This window comes from Nothobranchius furzeri, unplaced genomic scaffold (genome assembly GCF_043380555.1).
Source record: "Nothobranchius furzeri strain GRZ-AD unplaced genomic scaffold, NfurGRZ-RIMD1 Scf071, whole genome shotgun sequence".
NCBI lineage: Eukaryota > Metazoa > Chordata > Actinopteri > Cyprinodontiformes > Nothobranchiidae > Nothobranchius > Nothobranchius furzeri.
In genome coordinates, this window is record NW_027223088.1 from 36,242 (window position 1) to 58,235 (window position 21,994).

At 46.2% G+C, this 21,994-nt stretch overlaps 1 protein-coding gene across 1 annotated transcript in view; it reads left to right on the plus strand.

The window, feature by feature from the left end:
* Window positions 1–2,271: 2,271 nt before the first annotated feature.
* Window positions 2,272–21,994, plus strand: part of LOC139064986 (uncharacterized) — a 46,268-nt gene continuing 26,545 nt past the window's right edge. Inside the window, exon 1 of the mRNA XM_070547871.1 lies at window positions 2,272–4,084. Within this exon, the coding sequence (XP_070403972.1) occupies window positions 4,006–4,084 (79 nt within the window). The 5' untranslated portion in view covers window positions 2,272–4,005. The remainder of the gene's footprint in view (window positions 4,085–21,994) is intronic.

Sequence of the window (21,994 nt, forward strand, 5' to 3'; positions counted from 1 at the left end):
TGGCCTTGCATGGCAAGAGATGTTACGGAATACACTAGCGCCTGTGACATCTGCGCCTGCTCCAAAACACCCAGCCAGGCCCCTGTTGGTGTCCTCAGACCTCTTCCGGTGCCCAGCCGTCCGTGGTCCCAGGTGGGTCTGGATTTCGTGACAGGACTCCCCCCCGGTCAACAACCTCAACACAGTCCTCACAGTCACTGACTGGTTTTCTAAGGCGGTCCACTTCATCGCCCTTCCGGGTCTCCCTTTGGCCTGACGCATGGCGGAAATATTCCTGGAGAACGTGGTGCGCCTGCACGGCTTCCCTGTTGATGTGGTCTCCGACTGGGGTCCCCAGTTTACGGCCCGATTCTGGAAAGTCTTTTGCCACCTAATGGGAGCATCGGTCAGCCTATCCTCAGGCTATCACCCGCAGACCAATGGTCAGACGGAGCGGGCTAACCAACAGCTAGATCGGTACCTCCGGTGCTTTGTCTCGGCCCAACCCTCGCAATGGCCTAAATACGTCCTCTGGGCAGAGCTGTCCCACAACCTTCACACCTCTTCAACCACTCATATGTCTCCTTTCGAGGTCTGCTATGGCTACCAACCCCTGGTCTTCGCCCACCAGCAGACCGACGTTGCTGTACCTGCCGCGCAATCCCTAGTGAGGTGCTGCAAGAATGCCTGGATCAAAGCACGAGCTTCCATTACCCGAGCCAACGGCCGTTGCGCTCGCCACCAACTCAGCCGACATCGTCCTCGTCCCTCCTATGTCCCTGGGGATAAGGTCTGGGAGTCCACCGCAGACCTCCGCTTCCGTACAGGGTCCAAAAAGCTCGCTCCCTGGTTCCTCGGGCCTTACACAATACAGAAGGTCATCAACACAGTCTCGTACCGGCTGCGGTTACCGGCGACTTTCTGCATTCATCCCACCTTCCACATCTCCCGACTCAAGCCCTATGTGGAATCCTCCCTGCTTCCACCTCTGGCTCCGGCACCTCCGCCTGCCCGCTTCCTCGACGGTGAGTCCATCTACACCATCCGGCGCATCCTGGACGCCTGTTGCAGGGGTCGGGGATGGCAGTACCTCGTGGACTGGGCGGACTACGGCCCAGAGGAACGCTCCTGGGAACCGGCCCACTCCATCCTGGACCCTGCCCTGATCTCTAACTTCTGGAACCGCCGGGGCTGCCCTGGGACTTCAGAAGCCGTCCCTGGATGGGGGGGGGGGGGGGGGGTCCTGTCAGAACCCAAGTCCCCAAACCAGCCTCTCCCAGCTAGCCAGCCTCCACCATGGACCACAACTCCCAGTATACCCCTTGCGGTGATTCCCTCCACGTCGCACCTACGTCACGAACCGCGACTATATACAGAAGTTGCCTCCCCAGCTCACCTCTCAGTCATAGTTTCTTTGGATGTATGATCAGAGTTTCCAAGCAACCGATCCATCGTACGAACTCTCAGCTCACAGTAAGTGTTCTTACTTACTTCGGGAAAACCCAGCATTTCCTTGTCACTTTATTGACGCTCGAACGCTCGGGGATTCCTAGATTAAACCGAGAGCCGGCGTTTCACCAACGCTATCACTTATGCGTCTGTGAGGCAACGCTCTCTACAAGCTCAACTCCCGTATCCAGCCGACCAGTCTGACATAAGGGGCCCAAAAAAGTTTCAAAGTTGAATAAAAAATAAATAAAGTTTAAAAATCACAAGTACTTTACTTTGCAGTATTTTTGCTCATTTAAGACATTAAACAATCTTTTAATCTTAATGAAATGTATATTTATTCAGAGGTCCCTACTTTATTTTGACTAATTAATTTCACGCAGCAGTCAGACAGCAGAGGCATCAGGAAAAATATGTCTGAGTCACGGAAAAGGAAAGAAAGAAAGGAGAAAGAGGACAGGCAGAAGAGAGGGTGTCAGTATGTCACACAGTTTTTCTCAGAGAAAGGTGGGTTTAGTTAGTGAGTGGTTAAATTCAACCTGTTAGCTTTGATATCCATAGTGAGAGGAACGTTGGTTACGTATTGTAACCCCAGATTCTATGAGTCTAGTCGCAACCCTTAAGCTAGCTGCTATTGGAAGGATGATCTCAGCATCAGTCAATCATGAAGAGCTTAAATGTACGCCCACCAATGGAGGGCACCCCTTGTGGGTATATAAGTGGAGCGACTCCACTGTTCGCCTCCGATGGCTCTTGGTCCTAACAGAACCAGTGGGGCCATTGGCTTAAGGGCTGCGACTAGACTCATAGAATCTGGGGTTACAATACGTAACCAATGTTCTATTTTGTCTAGTCTTAGCCCTTAAGCTAACTGCTATTGGAATAATGCACAGCTGGATGGGTTTACGCCACACTGGTCAACCAAATGGACACACCCAACATGTCTCCTTTTAGCGGGGCCGCTCAGCCTCAGCCCAGGGCTTAAAAGGCTGAGGCAGCCAGAGAGAAGAGTGGGGCCCCCACTAAAATTATCATCCACAAGAGGATGAATTTCATTCAAGTAGGGCTGATGTGGTGCCATAATGCTTTCACTCACGCACCGGGCACAGAAGGTGGGAAGCCGCCCCCTCATCAGAATTATGGGGAGGAGGAAAAAGTCCAGCCAATGAAATTGACCTGGATTTGAAAGAAGTATTAATGTTTTTGGGCACAAAGGCTGGGTTGGGGCATAAAACAGCAGCTCCGCCATCTTCCCGGATCCTGAGGCATGCGGGAGCCACTGAGAGGGCGGTTAGGTCGCTCCCTCTCTTGACTGATGCTAGCGCCAGCAGCAAGGCAGTTTTGAGTGACTGGAACTTGAGTGAGACCTGGTCCAAGGGTTCAAATGAGGCTTCAGATAAGCCGCGCAGAACCACCGTTAGGTCCCACATTGGAAATAGCGGGCGGGACACAGGTCTGTTCCTTCTGACACCTTTTAGAAAACGTTTTGTGAGGGGATGATTGAAAACAGATCTACTCTGGAACCAGTTGCCACCCTCAGTTAGGCTGTCCCCATCTCTGCCAGTCTTTAAGAATCACCTAAAAACACACCTCCTCCGCTTGGCGTTTCCAGAACATGTATGATTTTGGCCCTCTTTTATGTTGAATCCATTCCACAGTTTTCATTGGTACACTCAATCCATCCACTCAATCCAAATGTGTTTCACACATTTGTCCTTTACCAGAATGTTTCATCTATCTTGTAATTTCCATTTTGTATTTTGTAATTTGTATTTTGTAATTTGAATTTCTTTTATTGTTGATTTATTCAATATATTTACATACAACTGTACCATGTTCAGCGCTTTGGGCTTCCTGACAGGGTTGCGGAAGGCGCTTTATAGATAAAACTTTGATTGATTGATTGATTGATTGATTGATCTCCAAAACCTTGGTGACAGGATGAGATAGCTGCAGCATATGTTTTAATAGTGCTGAATGCGAGGCCCCTGTCCACCAGTATCTGCAGAAACGATAGGACATCCGCCAGCTGGCAGGAAAGTGCTTGAACATTCCGCTCTGTGCACCATTTTTGGAAAGCTGACCATTTAGCAGCATAGGATGCGATGGTAGAGGGCGCCCGCGCACTCTGAATCGTGGCGACCACATCATGCGGCAGCCCAGAAGCCTCTAAGAGTGACCGCTCAGCGGCCAGACCCACAGCCGTTGGCCTATTTCTGGAGGATGTTTGATTATCCCATCCACCTGGAGAAGGGCGTCCGCCCTCCACGGGGAGCCAGACACTAGCGCTTGCAGGTCCGGAAACCATGACGTGGACAAGCGTCTGGGAGCTACCAGAATTACCGAGAGCTGTTCTGATCGAACTCGGTCCAGGAGACGGGGAATCAGTGGGACCGGCGGAAACACATACAGGAGCGTCTGAGGCCAGGGCTGGCGTAAGAAGGCGTCCGCTCCAAGTGGGGGGTGGTCCCGGGGACTCAGGGAAAACCACAGGCGACACTGAGCGTTTTCGCGAGCCGCGAACAGATCCACAGAGGGTTCCCCAAATTTGATCTAGATCTGTGATATCAGTGCGGGATGCAGATGCCAGTCGGAGTCGCGGGGTCCCCCTCTCGACAGGATGTCTGCTGCCACATTCAGGACCCCTGGAATGTAGGTGGCTTTGATGGACAGCAGGTGGACATGTGCCCAACACAGTAAATCTGTGGCTACGAGCAATAGTGGGAGGGATCGAACTCCCCCATGGCGATTTATGTAGGATGCCGCCACCTGGTTGTCTGTGTGAACTTCGACATGACGGCCCTCGAGAAGGGCAGCGAAGTGTTTGATCACATTTCTCACTGTCATAAGCTCCAACACATTTATGTGCTCGTGCGTGTGGGAGGGCCAGCGATCTGCCACCATATGGGACAAGCACGTGCCCCCCCCCCATCCCAACAGTGACGCATCCAGAAAAACAGATATTGATGCCTTAGTTCATCATGTGAATTCCTCTTTACGTGTGGCATTAGATGATGTTGCCCCTTTAAAAAAGAAGGTAATTAGGGACAGGAAGTTGGGGAACCCTCAACATCTGTGTCTTCTGACGTATCGGGTGTACCCGGAGGCAGATGAACCAACGCTGTAGGTGTCTCGTGTGTAGTAAACCTAACGGCACCACAGCGTGGGCTGCAGCCATCATGCCCAGAAGTTTCATGACTAACAGGGCTCTCCCAATCTTGCAGGGTTGCACGCGGGAGATCACCGTGGTGAGATCTGCTGCTCTCGTTGGAGACAAACGTGCTCTCATTAGGGAGGCTCCACCCCAAGAAACACAATCGACTGGGATGGAAGGATGGAGCTCTTTTCCCAGTTTATGGAAAACCCCAGGGTTGACAGATGCTCTATTAACTTCCTGGTTTGCTCTGACGCCTTGTCCTTGGACCGGGCGCATAGGAGCAGATCGTCCAGGTAAAATAAAACCCTCATTCCCGCCGTGCGCAATGGCTGCAGAGCGGTCTCCAGACATTTGGAGAAGGTGCGCGGGGCTAGCGAGTAGCCGAAAGGGAGACGATTGAACTGGTATTGAACTCCCTTGATTGAAAAGCACTGGAACTTCCGGTGTTTGGGTATTACTGGGACGTGAAAGTATGGGTCTTTCAGGTCAATCGACTTGAACCAGTCCCCGGAGCGCACGTATTCTAGGACTTGCCTCATTGTTAACATGCGGAAATGCATCACTGCTATGAAACAGGGAAAGGTCGAGAATTGGTCTCATTCCTCCTGACTTCTTCGGTACTACAAAGTAGCGGGAGTAGAAGCCTGAGAGCTCTTGTCCGCGAGGGACTTGGGAAATGGCGTTCATGGACAGAAGTTCCTGTAGCTCCAGCTCCAGGGCCTGAGATTGTTCCTGTGATGTGAACGTCGTCTCCACGATCCCGTTGAAGGGAGGAGGAGCGGACTGAAAATGGAGTGTGTGACTGCATTGAATGGTGTCCGATATCCATTTGCTCATGAGACAAAAGCGGCGCCATTCTTGCGCGCGTTCCGACAGCGGACGCGTGTTCGAAGTCACGTGAACAACGTCTGAGGACTGGGTTCGCGCCCTTATCGCCGTCGCTCGCACCAGAGAACTGGGAGCGACCCACAAAGGGCTGCGCTCGAAAGGGCGAGTGTGAAACAGCTGGAAGAGGCTAAACCGCACCGTAGAGCGTGGATTCCAAAGATAAAGGACGAGTGGGAGCCAGACCCATGCATGGGGACGACAAAGTGCCAGCAGATGGAGCCGCTCACTGTGTCGCTGCGTGTGGTCATGATAGCGCCATGACATCCCGTCCCACCCTACGTTGTGGGGGGAGCGGGATGTGTTGGGCCTGGCTGGAAGCTAAGGCCAGTGCGCAAATGGAGCGCACCCTTACAGCTGCTCGTGTAATATGACTGACTGCGTGAACATGCAGGTGTGTCGCAGTGCTTGGTGTGGGGAACATGTGTGAGGATTCGGCAGAGGACTGTAGGATTGTGCTCTCAATGTGACGTTTTTTGGGTTTTTTTTCAAAATCAAAATCATTCACAGAGTTAACATTACAGTCAGAAGCACACACATTCCCCCCCCAACGAGTCATTTTCGTGGTTGCTTTCAGCGAGGTTCTTGCGACTGTGACGGCCAAGATGGTATCTGCTGGCTCTTTCGAAACTGTTGGCTGCCAACTCTCTGGTCCCGCTGAGATGGAACCTAAGCAGGAGGCCGGCTCGGTGGGGTGGGCGGAGCAGCTGGGTGTCTGAAGTTTCCGCGCCATTCGTCCAATCCTCTGGAGGAACGGCCGGAGTGAGAGGCGGACCGAGGGTGGACCAGGTCTCACACCGTGGCTGACAGTTCAGCTGTCTTCTGAGCCCTCTCTATGACACTCCTAAGATGGGGACCAAACAGAACATCAGAGCTGATGGGGCCTTCCAGCATCTCTCTGTGCAGGTGTTCAGGAATGGAGGGCAGGGCCGTGAGACACAAGGCCCACTGGATAAGGGTCTGCCAGGCAGCAATGTGAGCAGAACCGCTGAGTACAGCAGCACACAGATTGAGAATGGAATCAGCAGTTTTAGTAATGATGGTTTTCGACTCGTCAGGAACGTCAAGCTCTTCCACCATTTTGGAAATGACAAAGGCAAGAAGGGCAATGTTATTTCCTGCAGCGCCGGTCTGGAAGGCACACTGGTGTGCGCGATCAGTGAGCTGCGTCAGCAGCTGGTCATGCTTAGAAGCGGGAACTGCTCGCGGGCCAGTGAGGTAGTTCTTGGCACCAAACAGCGAGGCCAAGTCCGGCTCCAGTGGAGGAACGGATGGCCAGCCCTGGTCGGAGAAGCACTTGACCTTGGTAATGGGCGCATATGTGGAAATTGGCACTTTGACCTTAGCAGGTTCGGAGAATGCGGCGGACCAGCAGCTCATGGCAGCGGGGAAGCGCGGCCAGATGGGGTCTGGACAGCGCGTTTGTGTTGCCCCGAAAATTCCCGCCAAATCATCTGCTTCAGGCGGAGCCGGTTCTGGCACGGCTAGCCCCTTGCGGACTGCAGCCGCGGAGATGATGGCAGGTAGCTCCTGGAGCAAAATCGATTATCAATATCTAATCCGATCGATTCCGATCCGATATTGATTCAATTCAGGTCATCAATTTAAAAACATTTTTGCAGTTACCATAATTCCATGACTGCATAGTTGTGCAGTATATTGATAATATTGACATTCAATGATACATTAACTGCATTTGAATGTTTCTGGATACTTGAAGTGTGTAAGTTTTTGCACAAGACTGTGAAACAGTTGTTTAAGGTTCTGTACCTTTTAATTTCTATTTGCATAAAGTAAAACGAAAGCCGTTAATTTTAAGCTTTCTGCTTCTGTTTACATTTGCACTGGCAAATAATATCTTTTTTCATATGGTTAAACTTATCTGAATAAAAATGGCATTTGCTTTCAACAGCAATAGCTTTTGGCTGAATTCCTAACATCTGAATTTAATGATGTCCTAGAAAACACTGGAAACACTTAACATTCTTGGAGAGGAACTGGTCCTTACAACTGTTTTTAATGGCCAATATTTCATTAATGTATCATTGAATGTATCATTGAAAACTTCCAATGTACGTTCTTGTCAATAACACATTATTTATAAATTTTACCATGGCCAATTTACACCTTATCCTGTAGAATAAATCTCTGTTTAGTAATTCTTCTTTTAGTAATATTGTATAAATTTGTATTTGTATTTACTGTACATATTTAGAGAGTAACAGGGACGGTGCTTTAAGTCCAGACGCTTTTCTTTCAAAGCTCCTTAGACTACAATGACCTGGATGACTGAGAACCTTCACAGACACATTCTATATGGTATTCTATATGGTTCCACAAACCAAAATATATTTTCCAAAAGGTTGGAGGATTAGAATTCCTGTTAAAATGTGACTTTGAAATATATAAATTACCAATCAAACTATCTGACTTCCATAAACAAATTCTGCTCTACTGGAAAATGATATTCAGCCACAACTTTACACTGCATAGCTCCACCTTGTGGAATAATAGAGCCATTGTAATTAATAGGAAGACTAAATTCAAAGAAGAATGGTATGACAAACAGATTTTATATGTGACAGATTTGATGGATAAAAATGGCAATTTGTTACAATTTGAATGTTTTGTCGAAAAATTTAATTTTAAATGCTCTGTTAGAGAGTTTAATCAAATCAGTAGAGCTATTCCACTTCCCTTAAATTCATGATTAAAAATACCTTGCTTAATTCAAATGTGGTGATTAAACTTCCTGAGTTGAAAATTGGCAAATTTAAATAAGGTGAACAAAAATGTAAAAACAAAGTACTTGGAAGTATGTTAAAAATAGTTATTCTATGATATTGACAAATCAAAGAAAATAAAAATCACAGGAAAGGAAACTACAGCCATGCAGCTATCTTAAATGGCCAATTGCACCCAAGTTGAAAGAAATTCAATTCAAAATAATACATAATATCAATCCAGCTGCCGAAACATTAAGAAAAAGATTTAATTTTGAAGTGAACCGGTGTGTCTTTTGTATGACAGAATGTGAAACCATTGAGCACCTTTTCTTCTCGTGTTCAGTAACAACTGGTTTTTGGGAGGATGTTTATCGATTATTAAATATTGAGAGAAATGATGTATGGCTTAACAAATCTAAAGTGTTGATCTACATGGATGCTCTGCCAAAAAAGATATCCAAAATGGTGAATATTATTTTCATCATGGGAAAATACCATATACATAAAACTAAATGGAAAAACAGCAAGCCTAACATTAACCATTTTAAAAATGAAATAAAACAATTTACAACATCTCTAAAAGTAGTATCAGAAAATAACCAATCTATAACTGAGTTGTACGAAACAATGTCTGAGTTTCTTGTTCTTTAAATTACAGTCCAATGAATCAAACATGTTTGAAATATAATGCTGAAATATCAACCTCTGAACATTTTTTGTTTGTTGATGATATTTTATTTTTATTTTATTATTATTTTGCATCATAATTTATTTTACGGTGTAGTGTCATGTGGTAATTGTTGCAAGTTCTAAATGTAATTTTCATGTTCCTCATCTGAGGTCATTTGTATTTGCTTTATTCTTCAGTACGTTGAATGTAGGTTACATTTTAAACTGAATGTATGTGAAAACAAAGATTGAAATAGTTACAAAAAAGTTGTTTAAAATGTACTGCAATAACCATTTTAAGCCGGCAGATGGCGTTATCTGCTGCGATTGCAATGACAATATTGAGAAAACTAACAGATTATCTCTTTTTATTCCACAATCCACATTGGTAGCAGTTGTCATAAATTATTTCAGAAATTGAGAACTGCTCTGGCGCTCTCCATCTGCCTCTGGTAATCCCCTGCTTCCTGACTCCGTACCGGAGGCCGGTGACCCGCCGGTCCTCAACCCGGAAGTGTCTGTGGATCTTCCACTAGAGCTGTCACAGATTTGTCTGGGGGAGCAATAAAAATGATGGAAAAAATAAATGCATTAACGCTTCTGATTGCATTACACTGTATATGCCTGGAGTGACTGGGAAATGCATTTGTAAACCGCTTGAAATATTTCAAATATTTTCGGTGACAGCCTTGTTTGTTTTGATTTTGTTAATAAAGTAAAAAATAAAAACGTTGGCATGATGAGGCCGATGATGCAATAAGTGCTGCAATTACTGAGGTCACTACAGCCTGTGGCAGCCGCAGGTACCGTGGCAGCAGTGGCAGGTGCCACTAAAAGTCGTGGCACCACCAGTTCCGGGTGGTGCCACGACTTTTAGAGGCAGGGGGCGTGGCTAGTGCCACTAAAAGCCGTGGCACCACCTGGAAGTGTCTTGGCAGCAGTGGCATGGGCCGTGGCAGCTGTGGCAGCAGTGGCAGCGGCCATGGCAGCAGTGGCAGGTGCCACTAAAAGCCGTGGCACCACCCGGAAGAGTCAGAGCTGCCACTGCAAGTGCCACTCGTGCTGCCGCTGCCACAAATCGCTCCTATTACCTCACAATAAAAGAGATGTATTGACTTTGCGTCCTCTCTGGTCCTGGAGAAAACATGTCACAACCCGCGGCTCTCCCATCCTTCTGATGCGGCTCTCTGTGCTTGTAAAATAATGAATGGATATTTAAATAAAATGTTTTATATTTTACTGAATTAATTTTATATCTGTAAGTCAATTCTATGTAAAGATTGTCTGCGTAAACCTGAACAGGTCCAACCCGGTCTTACTGTGAGACCGGGTTGACGGGTCACCCTTGTGCGTAATCATAGGCGCTTCCTGGGCTGAAGAGATTCTGGGATTCTCCTCCTGGATGTGTCGCACATTGGAGACAGGAACAAGCACTATTCAGCCAAAGTTTCATAATCAGGGAACATTTTCTAAGGGACAAGTCTCTCTGAGAGACAGGGTTTGGAAAACACTCGCTTCAGTGGGAGGAACCTTCCCGCATGCGCTCTGGTTCTGCGATGCGCTCCAAGCCCCTCTCCACAACTTCAGCTCGCTGTGCACATATGCGCTGAGCAGCTCAGATGTTCAGATGGGAATCTTTTCTTGGGTGATTTAGCTACATCTGCGATGTGTGTAACGAATAAATTGTCAGTTTGTCTGCATGCGTCGGGATAATTCTTTCTATTCTTTCTCTGTCAAAATAAACGGCCAAACACGGTAACTATCCGGTCGACACAAGCCCTGCTTTAGACTGTTTTGTTTGCTTGTGAAAATTGTTGGAAAGAGATCAAATTTAACTTGATTACCACCAGAGCCAGTGCGCCGTTATCTCCGTGACGGTAAACGAGGGAAAAACAAATTGATCGGATCCTGCTCGTCTTTTAACACATTGGTCAGGATTGACGCACTTTGTTTTCATTTAGTTGGTTAAAAAAAGTCAGGCTCGGGTCGGGCCAGAGAATCCTGAAAACCTTTTCGGGCCGGGTCGGGCTGGGGCTCAGATTTTAGGTCCGTGCAGGGGTCTAGGCAGAGGTGTTCAGCAGAACATCCTGTGGGGCGTGTAGATGTTGGCTGGAGGAGGGAGAGGTAGAGAGCCGGGGGGAAGCGCAGGAGAGGGAGCATAGGTGGAGAGAAGCGGGGCGTCCTGGTGGATGGGGCACTGGGTTGAGATGAGAGGTGGGTTATGGAGGTTGGTGATATGGTCCGCGTGCTGAAAATCCAAATCCTGCAGTAGAGGTAAGTATCTAAAGAGGCCGACAGAAATCCTGACGAAGGGTAAAAATCCAAATCAGTTCCAGGCGAAGCAAGAAAGGTCAACATCCAAAAATACTAGAGCTAAACACTACGAATAACATTAATCCAAGAAATACTAGAGATAACTCGAGTGGCTGGCTACTACCACACTGAGGCAATCTTCCGGCGTCGAATTGTGTCCTCCATCCACCTTAAATAGGAAAACACCCCGCTGATCAGGAACAGCTGGGCCACTCCCTCTCCTGGCAAGAGACTCACAGATGGTTAAGAGGAAGAGAGTACTCACCCCAGCTCATGACAGTAAGGGTAAAAAGGTATCTGAGTAGAAGGCGTACTGAGGCCTAGTCCACACGTAGCCGGGTCTTTTTAAAACGAATATCCGCCCCTCCAAAAACTTGCGTCCACACCACCTCGTTTTAAAAAAACTCTGTCCACACGTACCCGGATAAATACGTTGTTAAGGACATGCCAGACCTGTAGGCGGCAGTACTTCCCCCGTTCTTAACCTCGTCCTTCGTCTGTGGTCTTCCGCAAGCAGCAGTAATTCCGCTTGCAAAAACAAACAAGCAAAAAGCGCTTGGACGATTGAGAAAGCGAGCGCAGCTCTGAGGGCATCCATGCTGTCGGCTAGTGTAAACACAGGTCGCACACGTGATGTCAGCATTTTTTTGTCATGGAAAGTGACGTTGCGGACCTTAAAACTCCGGTTTTGTCTGTCCACACGCAGACACCCAAAACGGAGAAAACGCAGATCTTCACTTTGGCCGGAGTTTTTAAAAAGATCCGTTTTCGTGTGGATGACAGGCCAAAACGTAGAAAAATATCTACGTTTTGGCAGATCCCCGGCTACGTGTGGACAGGGCCTGAGTATCATCTGATCTAATATTTTTAAAATGATGACATCAAACAGACAAACATTAAGAAGTTATGGGCAAATATTGGTATTTTAAAGTCTAAAGGGGGAAAATGTAAAGGAATAAACAACATAATTACAAAATGACAAACTTTAGGCAAAACTTAGACACAAACTGAGGACAATAAATTCCTGGTATACAGGTATTATTTAGTTGTCTGAAAATGTAACACGTTTAAAAAAATACCGCGATAATACCGAAAACCGTGATAATTTTGGTCACAATAACCGTGAGGTTAAATTTTATAACAATAACCAGCACAAATCATCACTTTGGAAAAGTCACACCAGGTCATCTAGAAATCTGATGGAGGACATGCAAGTGAAACTGGAAAAATGTAAATATTGTGTAAAAGTCCACCTTTTTCAGTAATTCAACTTAGACTGAGAGACCAAGAGCGAGCCACCCCAATTATGTTGCCATGACATGTCGAGATGTGCAGCAAAACATGAAGTTACGCGTCACGCTGACGTCACTCAGAAGACTCAGAAGATTAAAAAGTAAGTAAATAAATAAATAAAATGAATAAATAATAAATTCAATCAAAATAAGCCCCACCCACCCACTATCTCTCTCCCATGCTTATTTCTCAGTGTGGTCTCAGGGAGCTGCTACAGAACTCCATCAGTCAGTCCATCACGGGGACACGGGGACAGTCTAAGATCTTCTAGTCGTGGGCTGGTGTAGAAACTCCCACACCCGTTTTTCACACAACAGGAGATGTTTTAGAGCACTGGTCCCAGGTGGATGAATAGAATAGAACAGTAATGTCAGTGGGGAAATCCATTTGCTAGAGCAGCACAAACACTTACAGAAAAGAAAAAGGAAAATTAATAAGATTAGAGGTAAACACACAAAGGCAGTAAGCTATTATAGTAACCTTCAACCACTAAAAACAACCAATAACAAAACTGGGTATCCAGAACTATGCAGCAGGGACACAAACATACTACATCCGGTAATAAAATCATCTCTATGTTGTTTTTAACAGCAGCTGATTTATGTATCATGGTTTTAACTAGATTTTGGCTGTATGACTTTTTGTTTTATCTATTTTATTTTTGCTTTTATGTCCTCAATTTAATATATGGCGCCTTAAGATTTATTGTGAAGCAATGTCAGCTTTTTAAATCCTGTACAAATACATTTTAACACACATGTCTTGTTCCATGCTGCACGTGCTTGCGTCTGACTGGGCGCCATTAATGAGCAGTGAAAATGCAGACAGCGCCTCGCTGACCAGTGCGAGCCAGGGAGAGGAAATGTCAGAGATGGTTTTTACAACAGCGTGATGAAGATGTTAGGTGCATGGGTGTATTTTCTGGTTTTATTACAGTTGTTTCATTTTCTTTCAGAACCATTAGAATAATGTCAATATTTTAGGTGCAGTACCAGCAAACAGGCACAGGAGGGCGACATTGGTCCAACAGACGGTTTACATTTACCTGAAACACCGTGGTTAAGACAACTGACTTCATCTGCCTGATTTCATGTTCCTGATATTTTCTAATCACAGTTTTTCTGTTTGGTCAGTCTTGTTTTCTCTACTTCCTGGATTCAGCGCCAGAAACCATTGTCCACCCCTTTTACGTAACGTGGAAGCAAGCCCTTGTTGCCATGGAGACCTGCCGTGTGCTACGTTAACTGCTGTTCTCCCTCTACTGTTTTTGCTGCATGTGCGCAAAGTTCACGTATTTACTTTTACGTGCTTCATTGAGCTCGTATTTACAGGTAGGACTGACATTTCTAGTCTTTAGTGTTTAAAAGTGTTTCATTAGAACCTGCAGAAGCAGCTAAACGTTCTTTCTGTCCCAACTGGACCGGACCGGACCCTCTGGAGACAGAAACCCGACACACAAGACGGCCACAGCGTTCACGCATGCGCAGCAGTACAATTGTAATGGTCTGCACGCACGGAAGCGCAGGTGGCGTGATGACGTCACAAAGCCTTTATGACTGACGCTGGCAGCATGGACATATACATAAAGGTCTGCAGTCAGTGGTCAGTCAGTATCAGACTTGCTTTGAAGAAGGTGGTTGGACGGATTGTTGCTCTCAGAAAACTTGTTGGTTTTGTGTAAACAACATCTTTTAACAGCTTCCTTCAGAGAAATCTGGTGCATTTGGTGAATATTTATAGCTAAATTATTCACTGCTCGGAAATCCTAGAGTGCAAAATGGTCTTTGTTCTGTCAAACAGCCAACCAGCTTTCCAGTCAGGGCTAAGGTCCTCTGAGCTACAGTCGCTTCACAAACGACGCAGATATGAACTTCTGGCTAGCTACAGAGGAACTAGCTTCGCAGAAACACAAAACCTGTGTCTGTCTGCATCAAAACCTGACAAGTCTCGTCAGATTCAGCCCTTTGAGGAACCAAGTGTCCTTTTCAAGACAGCCGTGTCTGTGGACACCAGTGGAGGTTTAACATCCATCTCCAGCAAAAACTCCTCTGTTTTACAGGCTAATCGACAAGACCAAAGATATAAAACGCTGGCAAGGTACCGAGGAATTTCCTTAGTGGAGAAAAGACAGACGTCCTCTGTCCAACTCCAGGATACTCCTCGCATTCAGCTGTTGGGGAAAAGAAAGCGTTTGAGTGACGTAGATCACGAGAACTCTGACTTCCCCAGCGCTGCTAAAAGGCTGCGGCTGTCAGAAGGCACACCTCAGCAGAAACGTCCCACTATGATCCGCCTCAAAGGTCGTAGGAAAGGGACGGATTCAGGACCCAAAAGTGTCTCCGAACCCCCAAAAACTGCATCTACCATCAAGTCTGAGCAGCCTCGAACTCCAGTAATCTGGATTATTGGATCCAGTTACATCAGACGGGGTGAAGAGGCGGCTCAGCGGCAGTTTGGGACAAACTTTGGACTCAGAGCTAAGGTCCAATGGTTTGGCAAAGGAGGCATGCACTGGGGCGGTGTCCTTCCCAGGTTTTACTCCGAGGCTCCCACACACGGTCCTCCAGATATTCTGGTCGTCCACGCCGGAGGAAACGATCTGGGTCTCGTTTCCCCGGTGGAACTGGCTTCTCAGATCCAAAAGGATTTGTCCCACCTCCATAAGGACTTTCCGGAAATGAGAATAGCCTTTTCCGCCATCAACGAACGGCAGTCGTGGCGATACGGGCGACCAGGAAGAATTAACAGCAACAGAAAACAGGTTAATTCTTTACTGAGGAAGGCCGTTAGGAGCTTTGGGGGCCTGGTCATCGAGCATCCTGAGCTCAGGTTCTTCAACAACACCCTTTTTCTCCCAGACAGAGTGCATTTCAGTAAGAGAGGAAACAGCTTGTTTCTGGGCAGCATTCACTCTGTTCTGGAGAAGATTCTGGCTCAGAGGTGTAACACCTGAATGTGTTACGCGTTAAAAAGATAACAGCAGACAGAAAAGGGCAAATGGACGAGCTTCTCGTCCAGCACCAAAAAAAAAAAAAAAAAAAAAATTCCAACTAACTCTGCCAGAGTTTCCCTTTTGGGTCACTTCTGCCGGTCCCAAGCCCGGATTAAAGAGGAGGGGTTGGATTATAACACAGAACTAAATCCACAGTAGAGGGATTTTACTCTTAAGAAATAAAATGAAGGCAGGTTATGACATATACAAATATATTTAGTAAACATTTATAGTTTCTAATCAAACACGTCAAATATAAAATTATTTATTATACAATACAGTACAAACTAGGAATGGGACGATCTACCTAAACTCACGATACGATGCACCTCGATATGTCTGAGGCACGAAACGATACGTCACGATACGATATCAGATAAGAAAAAAAAGGAAAAAAATATTACTGTATAATAACAACTTGTTTATTTATTTTCCAGTTGCACACAGGGAAACACAAGGCCTAACAGGCCAAACACAAACAGGAACACCCTTAGTGCTGCTGTAGGCCTTGGTTATCTTATCTCAGGACTGGTTCTTCTTCAAAAAAACTAACATATCAACATGTTCTGGTGTAATCAGTGATCTCTGAGCAGACACAATGTCTCCTGCTGTGGAAAAGACGCTCACTGGGCACTGATGTAGCAGGAATGCAAAGGTAGGCTTTGGCAAGGGAGGCAAGTATGGGGTAAGCATAAGCATTAACTTTCCACCACTCAAGTGGACTTCTGTTGAGTGGGATGGGAATCCCACTCCTGTAGGAGAGTATCTCCATTTCAATCCCTCTGCTGGTCTGCACTGTCTCAACAGTAGTGTAGGAGCTCCCAAGGAGATCTTCCAACGCTGTCTTCTTTGGTGGGGGAGGCTGTGTTGCATCCTGCATCTGCCTTTCTCCTTCTACTGGCTCTTCCTGGCTCTGCTCTGCTCCCTGTGCTGCCTCAACCATGACCCTGGCCTGCTCTGCTGCTGCCTCTGATGTTGAAGCACTGGCCCTAGTGGTTCTTTCATCAGTGTAACTGGTCTGAAAATAAATAAAATAGAAAAACTAGTTAAACATTTCTGTCCTTCACTCTCATTCACTCTCTCTCTGATGGACTAATAAAAAAACATGAGAAATAAGTTTTCAGACTCTGGCCTGCACATACATACAGTTACACACATGCAGCAGGAAACCTCTTTTTCCCCAATAAAAGTTAGCCTACCTGGTTGCGCTGCTCATGAAGTGCTGAAGCTTTTTCACATATTCGGGCATAGATGCACTCACGTTGTTCATCATTCAGATGGGACAGGCTTCTGAATCGTGGGTCAAGCGCTGTGCACTCCTGCAGCACATCATTACAGTCCCCGGTGCATCGGTCCGAGATGTCGAGTAAGATTTCATGTTGGCGATGGTCTGTGTGTCATTTTCGTTTGGTGACATGCTTTGCTCGATCATGTACTTCAGTGGCATTATCAGTGAAACAGTGGGCTCTTTTTCATCACAGACAACAGTTGCTGCTGTCTTCAGTGGCTTCAGCAGTTTCACTATGTCTTCTACATCTGATATATCAGTGTGATCCAGAGTGTCGATTTCTCTCGCATTCCTTCGGATTTCTGGGCAGCTCAACGCTGCTGAGACAGCTGCTTGCTGCTCCAGGTAGCGCGCCAGCATTTCCTACGTGCTGTTCCACCTGGTCTGGACATCGGTGATGAGTTTATGCCGAGGCAGTTCCAACTGGGTTTGCTTGTTGGTCAGGACTGCGGTGGCCGTGGTGCTCTTGTGAAAAAATGTAGTTATTCTTCGCACACGACCAAGAAGGCGCGCAACGCGGGATACAGCCAAGCCTCTCTTACTGGCCAGATTCACAACATGCGCCAAGCACTTGATGTGAGGGTGGAGACCGCTCTCTCTCACAGCAATGTCCATGTTGCTCGCGTTGTCTGTGACACAAGCAATGGTTGTGTGTGGCCTTGTTAGCTCCCACTCACTCAGTGAATTTCTCAACACTTGAGCTATGTTAACACCAGTATGACTTTCACTTAGCTCACGAGTTTGCAACACAAAGCTTTTACTCTCCCATTTTTCAATGATGACTTGTGCCGTAATGGTGACATAACTCTGTGTTGCACGCGAGGTCCAGCTGTCGGTGGTCAGAGCGACGCGGTCGGCATTTTTTAGACACTCTTTCACGCTTTGTTTCGTTTCATTGTAAATTCCCGGGATTACCTTCTCTGAAAAATGTCCCCGGCATGGCATCTTAAACTTGGGCTCCAGCACCTTGAACATTTGGATGAATTTTCTGTTCGCTTCTATGTTAAATGGAGCCATGTAGTCCGCTATGAACTCACCAATGAGCCGGGTTATCTGCTTTGCACGTGGACTTGACGGAGGTAGAGTTGGTGTCAGTGCTTGTTTCATGGTCAGCTGTCCTTTCGGTAGGCTTGTTTTCGCCAAGGCCGTCTTCACATTTTTATGGTAACGTTGAAGGTGGTGGTTCATGTTTGTTGTGTTGGAGGTGGTGTACGGAATGACAGCATAGCATAGCTTACACACAGTCTTGGTCTTTTCCGTCACTCTGTTGCCGTTATTGTCTTTTTTAACCGGAAAGCCAAAATACTGCCAGACAGATGACCTGTATCCAGGAGGAGCATCCTCAATTTTGACCTCATTTGACTCCATTGTTCTGCTCTTTCGGGGCAAGGCAGTTGGTGGCACCAACTTGGTGCTAATGCTAATATTTGTTCGCTCGCTGTAGCCTGCAGTGTTGTTGTTACAACATGCGCTGTGACTTAACGTCACGACGCACTGCGCCGTTCCCCGGATGTTTTTTTTTTATTTATTTTATTTTGTTTAGTTTTACCCTGCTTTATCAGCAGAGATGGTGCTATCAGCCTGTCACCATAGACTGTAGGCCTGCCCTACTACTACACAAATCATGCAGCAGTGCCGCCTAGCCTAATTTCGTGGTCCATATTTTTTTACCTCGATGCATTTCGTCACATTTTGTATCGCGAGTTTTCGCCAAACGATATTTTGTCACATCCCTAGTACAAACCCAGTTGCATCAGGGCAGCCAACTCTCACCAGAAATGAGCTCGACTAACTGCCGGCAATGCGGACCGAGCTCTGACACCAGTCGTACAGGGTCCTAACAGCCCGTATCAGAGGGCCTGGTACCCCATACTCCTGAAGTACCCCCCAGAGGGTACGGGCTGTTAGGACCCTGTACCCTACAGGTCCAGTCAAGAAAAGGAGTGTTGCAGGTTTTGATTTCTGATCCCATGGAAATCTGTGTAGAGCTGCGTGAGTAAAAACAAAACATTTACCCACTACTAGACACCACCATGGCCATATCTACCAATGAGGACATTGAGGTCTGGACCTCAGTATTTTTTCTGCAGAATATTTAAAAAATAATCTCTAACTGTGCATTTACAGCATTTACTTTTTAGAAAACATACTTGTCTGATTTTTGTTGAATTTTTAAATCATTGAAATGTTTGTAGCTCCTACACTGTAAAAGTTGTTGTCACAAAATCATGCCTGCTGGTCAACAGTAACCGGCTCTACATACTCCAACAAGCACGTTTGTGAAAAAAATACATCTCTGATTTTTCATTTATTTTACTGTAAACTGTAGTGACACACAAATGGCCCCTGCTGATAACCAATTTCCTAGTACTCTTTATCAATACTTTCAAAATGTAACAGTCAAAGTTTTTATTTTTGGATCATTAACACTTGGTCATTTGCATATGAACGTTTTTACGAGGTTAAATAATTTGATCAAAACAATGCACCTGCTCATCTCTGCTTCTCCAAAAACAAATCACAAATCAAATATGTCAACTGAAAAGGCACCATACACTAAAATGTACTACACACACACACACACACACACACACACACACACACACACACACACACACACACACACACACACACACACACACACACACACACACACACACACACACACACACACACACACACACAAATAGTTGACTGAGCAATGAAAAAGATTTAAAATACAAACTCAACTCTCCCAAAATAGTAATACGTTGCTTATGAATCAAAAGTGAAAACTGTTTTCCATAATGTGCATCATCAATCAATCTTTATTTGTACAGCACCTTCCACTGCCTTTGCAGGAGCCCAAGGCGCTGAACATAAAATACAGTAAAAACACAGATAGAATAAAAAAGAGATAAAAACAACATACAGACATAAAAGCACCATACAAAATGTAAACAGGGAGCATAAAAGCATACAAGTCACATAAAAGCTAAACGATAAAAATGAGTTTTCGAACGACTCTTAAAAACATGCAGCAACGGTGACAGTTTAATATCAAGTGGAAGCTCATTCCAGAGAGAAGGAGCCAAGACCGAGAAAGCCCGATCACCTCTAGACCTGTACCTAGTTTGTGGGACAGTCAGTGTATCCATCATCACGCTTATGTAAACAGATGATGTAGACAGAGTAAAGTAATAGTCTCACAACATTTCAGTCATGCTGTGGTGTAGAGTACACCTCAGTGTTAAGACTTACAAAACAAAGACCCGCATATAGGCCTCCCTCACACACATACAAGTACTTGACAGATATGAGTAAAAAAGTGACATAGAGAACAATGACACTAATTGTAAATAATAAATTATCCATTCCAAAATACAAGTACTTTGCATATGAAAGAAACGTTTGCGCTGCTTTCCTTAATGTGCATCATCATTCTTATGTAAACAAAGGACAATCAAGTCCTCGGCTCATAAATTTGAAGCTGTGCTGTCTTGTCCAGTACAACTCCATGTTCACACTTCCAACCAAACACCTACATGTTGTTTACATGCTGCTGTTTGCACATGTCACAACACCAAGGTGTCTTTTTGCTTGGCATCTGGAAGGCAGTCATTCCAAGGCAGAGCGTGTGAAACCATGTTGAACAACTTCCACGTTGAATCTAACAAGGACAAAGAAATGCATCCACATATCCTTTGTTACAGAGCACTTCATTACAATATTTGTGATCAATTTCATGCCATAACTGTTAATCTTTACTACAAATGATCAGTTAAAATTTACATCATTGGTATTATCAGTACACGTGTTTAGATCTTCTCATGTCACATACCGATGGAATGGATCTTTTTTTACATAGGTACTACCAAATAAATGAGTAGAGGGGCAAACAGTAAACGGCTTCTATTTCCATTAAACCATATATAGCAGTGTTTCCCAACCCTGGGTACCTGGCACCCTAATGGGTTCTCCACAAGATTGCAGGGGGTCCACACACTTGTGTCTGTGATGAAGTTGTGAGGTTCTAAAGATGATATTTTTCAAAATTAAATTTATAAACTGCTCAGGACACAAACAATTGTACAATTAACACTGTGTATTAGAGTTACAACCCTTATGGATATATAAAATGTAGAATCATTCACTTTTGATGTGCGTGTGCGTAGGGATTGTGGTTGTAAGTGTGTGTGTGGTTCCGTGTCACTTCATTGACGCTCGAACGCTCGGGGATTCCTAGATTAAACCGAGAGCCGGCGTTTCACCAACGCTATCACTTCCGCGTCTGTGAGACAACGCTCTCTACAAGCTCAACTCCCGTATCCAGCCGACCAGTCTGACAGGATGACTGAGTCCGTTAACCCAGCGGAGTTTGAGCAAATGAAGAAGGAGATAGTTCAGCTCCACGCCTTGGTCGATCGGCTCAACACCAAGGTGAACTCCCTGACCGACCTCACCCTTCAGTTGACTACATCCCTCAATGCTCTCCGGCAGCAAGCCCTCGCTCCACCTAAGGAGGAGCCGCAGTTCAGCCTACCGGAGAGGTGGAATGGAGAGGTTGGGAGCCCAGATGGTCTGCTCACCTCCCTCGATATGCAATTCGAGTGCCAACCGGGACGCTTCCCCACTGCCCGCTCTCGGGTTGCGCACCTCACCTCCCTGCTTTCTGGACGCGCTCAGGAGTGGGCCGCTGCTCTTTATAATTCTAAATCCCCTACCTGCAATGACTATGCTGCTTTTGTGGCCGCCCTCAGGAAGACCTTCGTTCCACCCAGTAGCGAAGTGGGGGCTGAAGCACGTCTCTTAAAGCTCCGCCAACGTGAACGCTCTGTGTGCGCCTATGCGTCAGAGTTTTGCACCATCGCGGCCAAACTACAGTGGGATGACTCTGCCCTTCGAGCTGTTTTTTTGGAGGGGTTGGCGCCCTACATCCGAGACGAGATGGTGGGAAGAGAACTACCCCAGACCCTGGATGAGGTTGCCGACCTGGCTTTGTGCATCGACCAGCAGGTTCTGGTTCGAGCCAGATCATCCACTCGCCCACTCAGAGTGCACGGACCTCTTCCTCGTTCACCAACTCCAGCTTCCAGACCCACTTCTACTGAGGAGTCTATGCAGCTAGGCCACCTTCCCCCGGAGGAGAGACAGCGACGGTGGTGCGAGGGTCTCTGTGCCTATTGTGGCTCTCCCGACCACCGGCGCCTGGACTGCCCATTACGGCCGGGAAACGGAGGAACCCACTGAGTATCGGGGTAGCT